A 1,963-nucleotide genomic window follows, 5' to 3' on the forward strand; every position below is an offset into this window, starting at 1 on the left:
TTAATAGCTTATGCCATAGATATTAAGCTGTCGATTGTCCAAGTGGTCGACCTGAAGCCGGCGGGTACGGGGCTAAGGATTACGGAACATGCATGGAACGTATCATCTTCCCACTTGATCGTCAGGAGAGACGTACAGAATGCCATGCCATGCTGCACGCGCATGCATGCACCAATAAGTCGTCCAATTTAACTAACTCGCAGTTCCTTGTTGGCATCGTTTCGCATGTGAGCTTCGCTAGGTAGCAGAGTAGCATGCACTGGGATGTCGATGGATCCATGGCATGTTCTCTGCCATTCCCTGACAAATTCCCTTCCCTGCTCCTCTTATATAAGCCACTCCACGTTCTCCGCAAATCCACCAATCTTACATACCATTGATTCTGCCTGCCTGCTCCTCCATCTTCATCTCTTGTAGCTCTAGTGCTCACCGCCCATCTCATCTCAGCTGAGATGGCCAGATCAATGTTGGCACCGTTCGTCATCCTAGCGGCGGCGGGTTGCTTCCTGCCGGCGGCCCAGGCGTGGTGGTACCAAGGAACGGCCACGTTCTACGGCGGGGCCGACGGCTCCGGGACAATGGGCGGCGCCTGTGGGTACGGAAACCTCTACACTTCGGGGTACGGGATCAACAACGCAGCGCTGAGCATGGCGTTGTTCAACGACGGCGCGTCGTGCGGGCAGTGCTACCTCATCACCTGCGACACCAGCAAGTCGAAAATGTGCAAGCCCGGCACGTCCATCACCGTGACCGCCACTAACTTGTGCCCTCCCAACTGGGCTCTCCCCAGCGACAACGGCGGCTGGTGCAACACGCCGCGCCCCCACTTCGACATGTCCCAGCCCGCTTGGGAGACGCTCGCCATCTACCGCGCCGGCATCGTCCCCGTCCTCTACCAGCAGTAAGTGAAGAGTGCACCCACATAACTTCTTCTTTCTTTGCATTGCCGTATAAACTTGCATCTAAAGGGCATGTCGTGATGACGGTGCAGGGTGAGGTGCTCGAAGATGGGAGGGATCAGGTTCACCATTGGAGGGTTCAACAACTTCGAGCTGGTGCTGATCACCAACGTGGGCGGGCCGGGGTCGGTCCGGTCGGTGTCGCTCAAGGGGGAGAGGACGGACTGGATCCAGCTGAGCCGGAACTGGGGAGCAAACTGGCAGTGCAACGCGCCGCTGGTCGGGCAGGGGCTCTCCTTCTCCGTCACCTCCACCAATGGCCAGACGCTCTACATGTACAACCTCGTGCCGGCGTGGTGGGGGTTCGGCATGACCTTCACCAGCAACCAGCAGTTCGGCTATTAATCACCTGATCAAGCTAGGCATTTTCTTAGCTCGCTACTACCTCGCACGTACTGCTGTCGATCTCAGCTAGGCTACATGGCAATCGCATCAACCTGGATGGGATTGCGCTAGCTTAACTTGCCTGCCATTTATTCGTCTGCATTCTGAATTCTGATCTGAAGTTGGGGATTTTTTCGATCTTTTTGTAACATGTATGTATATTCTTTTTTCTCATATATATTAAAAGCTATGATATTCCCTTGAGACTTGAGTATATTAAGAGCTATATATGATTGATCGTTTCTTGGAATCAGAGATGTGGCCGGTGCGTGTGCTTCCCCTTGGATCAGATTAACAGCTGCAGTCTACATATATAATTAAGTACTAGATCTGAAGAAGAAGGATACTACCTACCATGCATGTTATTGGAAGTCAACATGTGTATCTAGAAAAAAGATCAACAGAATATATGCATTACCCTGTGAGATGAACATATTCCAGCTCAACATAAAAATACCACCAAAAATAAGTCTAGACGCACTCTTTACTTCAACTTTATTCCACATCAAGGGTTTGACAAAAGGTGAAAAATCTAACAAAGATAAATGAACAAGGAATAAAAGAAAATGCTTTTCTTTTGTTATAGTCTAAGTTCAGTCCCTATATATATAAATTCCATA

The 1,963-nt window shown here is 50.5% G+C and overlaps 1 protein-coding gene across 1 annotated transcript; it reads left to right on the forward strand.

Annotated features, from left to right (window-relative positions):
• Positions 1-348: 348 nt before the first annotated feature.
• On the forward strand, positions 349-1,547 carry LOC123446981 (expansin-A28-like). The gene is made up of 2 exons (XM_045123531.1): positions 349-901; positions 992-1,547. The coding sequence occupies exons 1-2, from the start codon at positions 453-455 to the stop codon at positions 1,302-1,304; spliced, it is 762 nt and encodes a 253-aa protein (XP_044979466.1). The 5' UTR covers positions 349-452; the 3' UTR covers positions 1,305-1,547.
• Positions 1,548-1,963: the final 416 nt, after the last annotated feature.

Source organism: Hordeum vulgare, chromosome 4H (assembly GCF_904849725.1).
Source record: "Hordeum vulgare subsp. vulgare chromosome 4H, MorexV3_pseudomolecules_assembly, whole genome shotgun sequence".
Classification (NCBI taxonomy): domain Eukaryota; kingdom Viridiplantae; phylum Streptophyta; class Magnoliopsida; order Poales; family Poaceae; genus Hordeum; species Hordeum vulgare.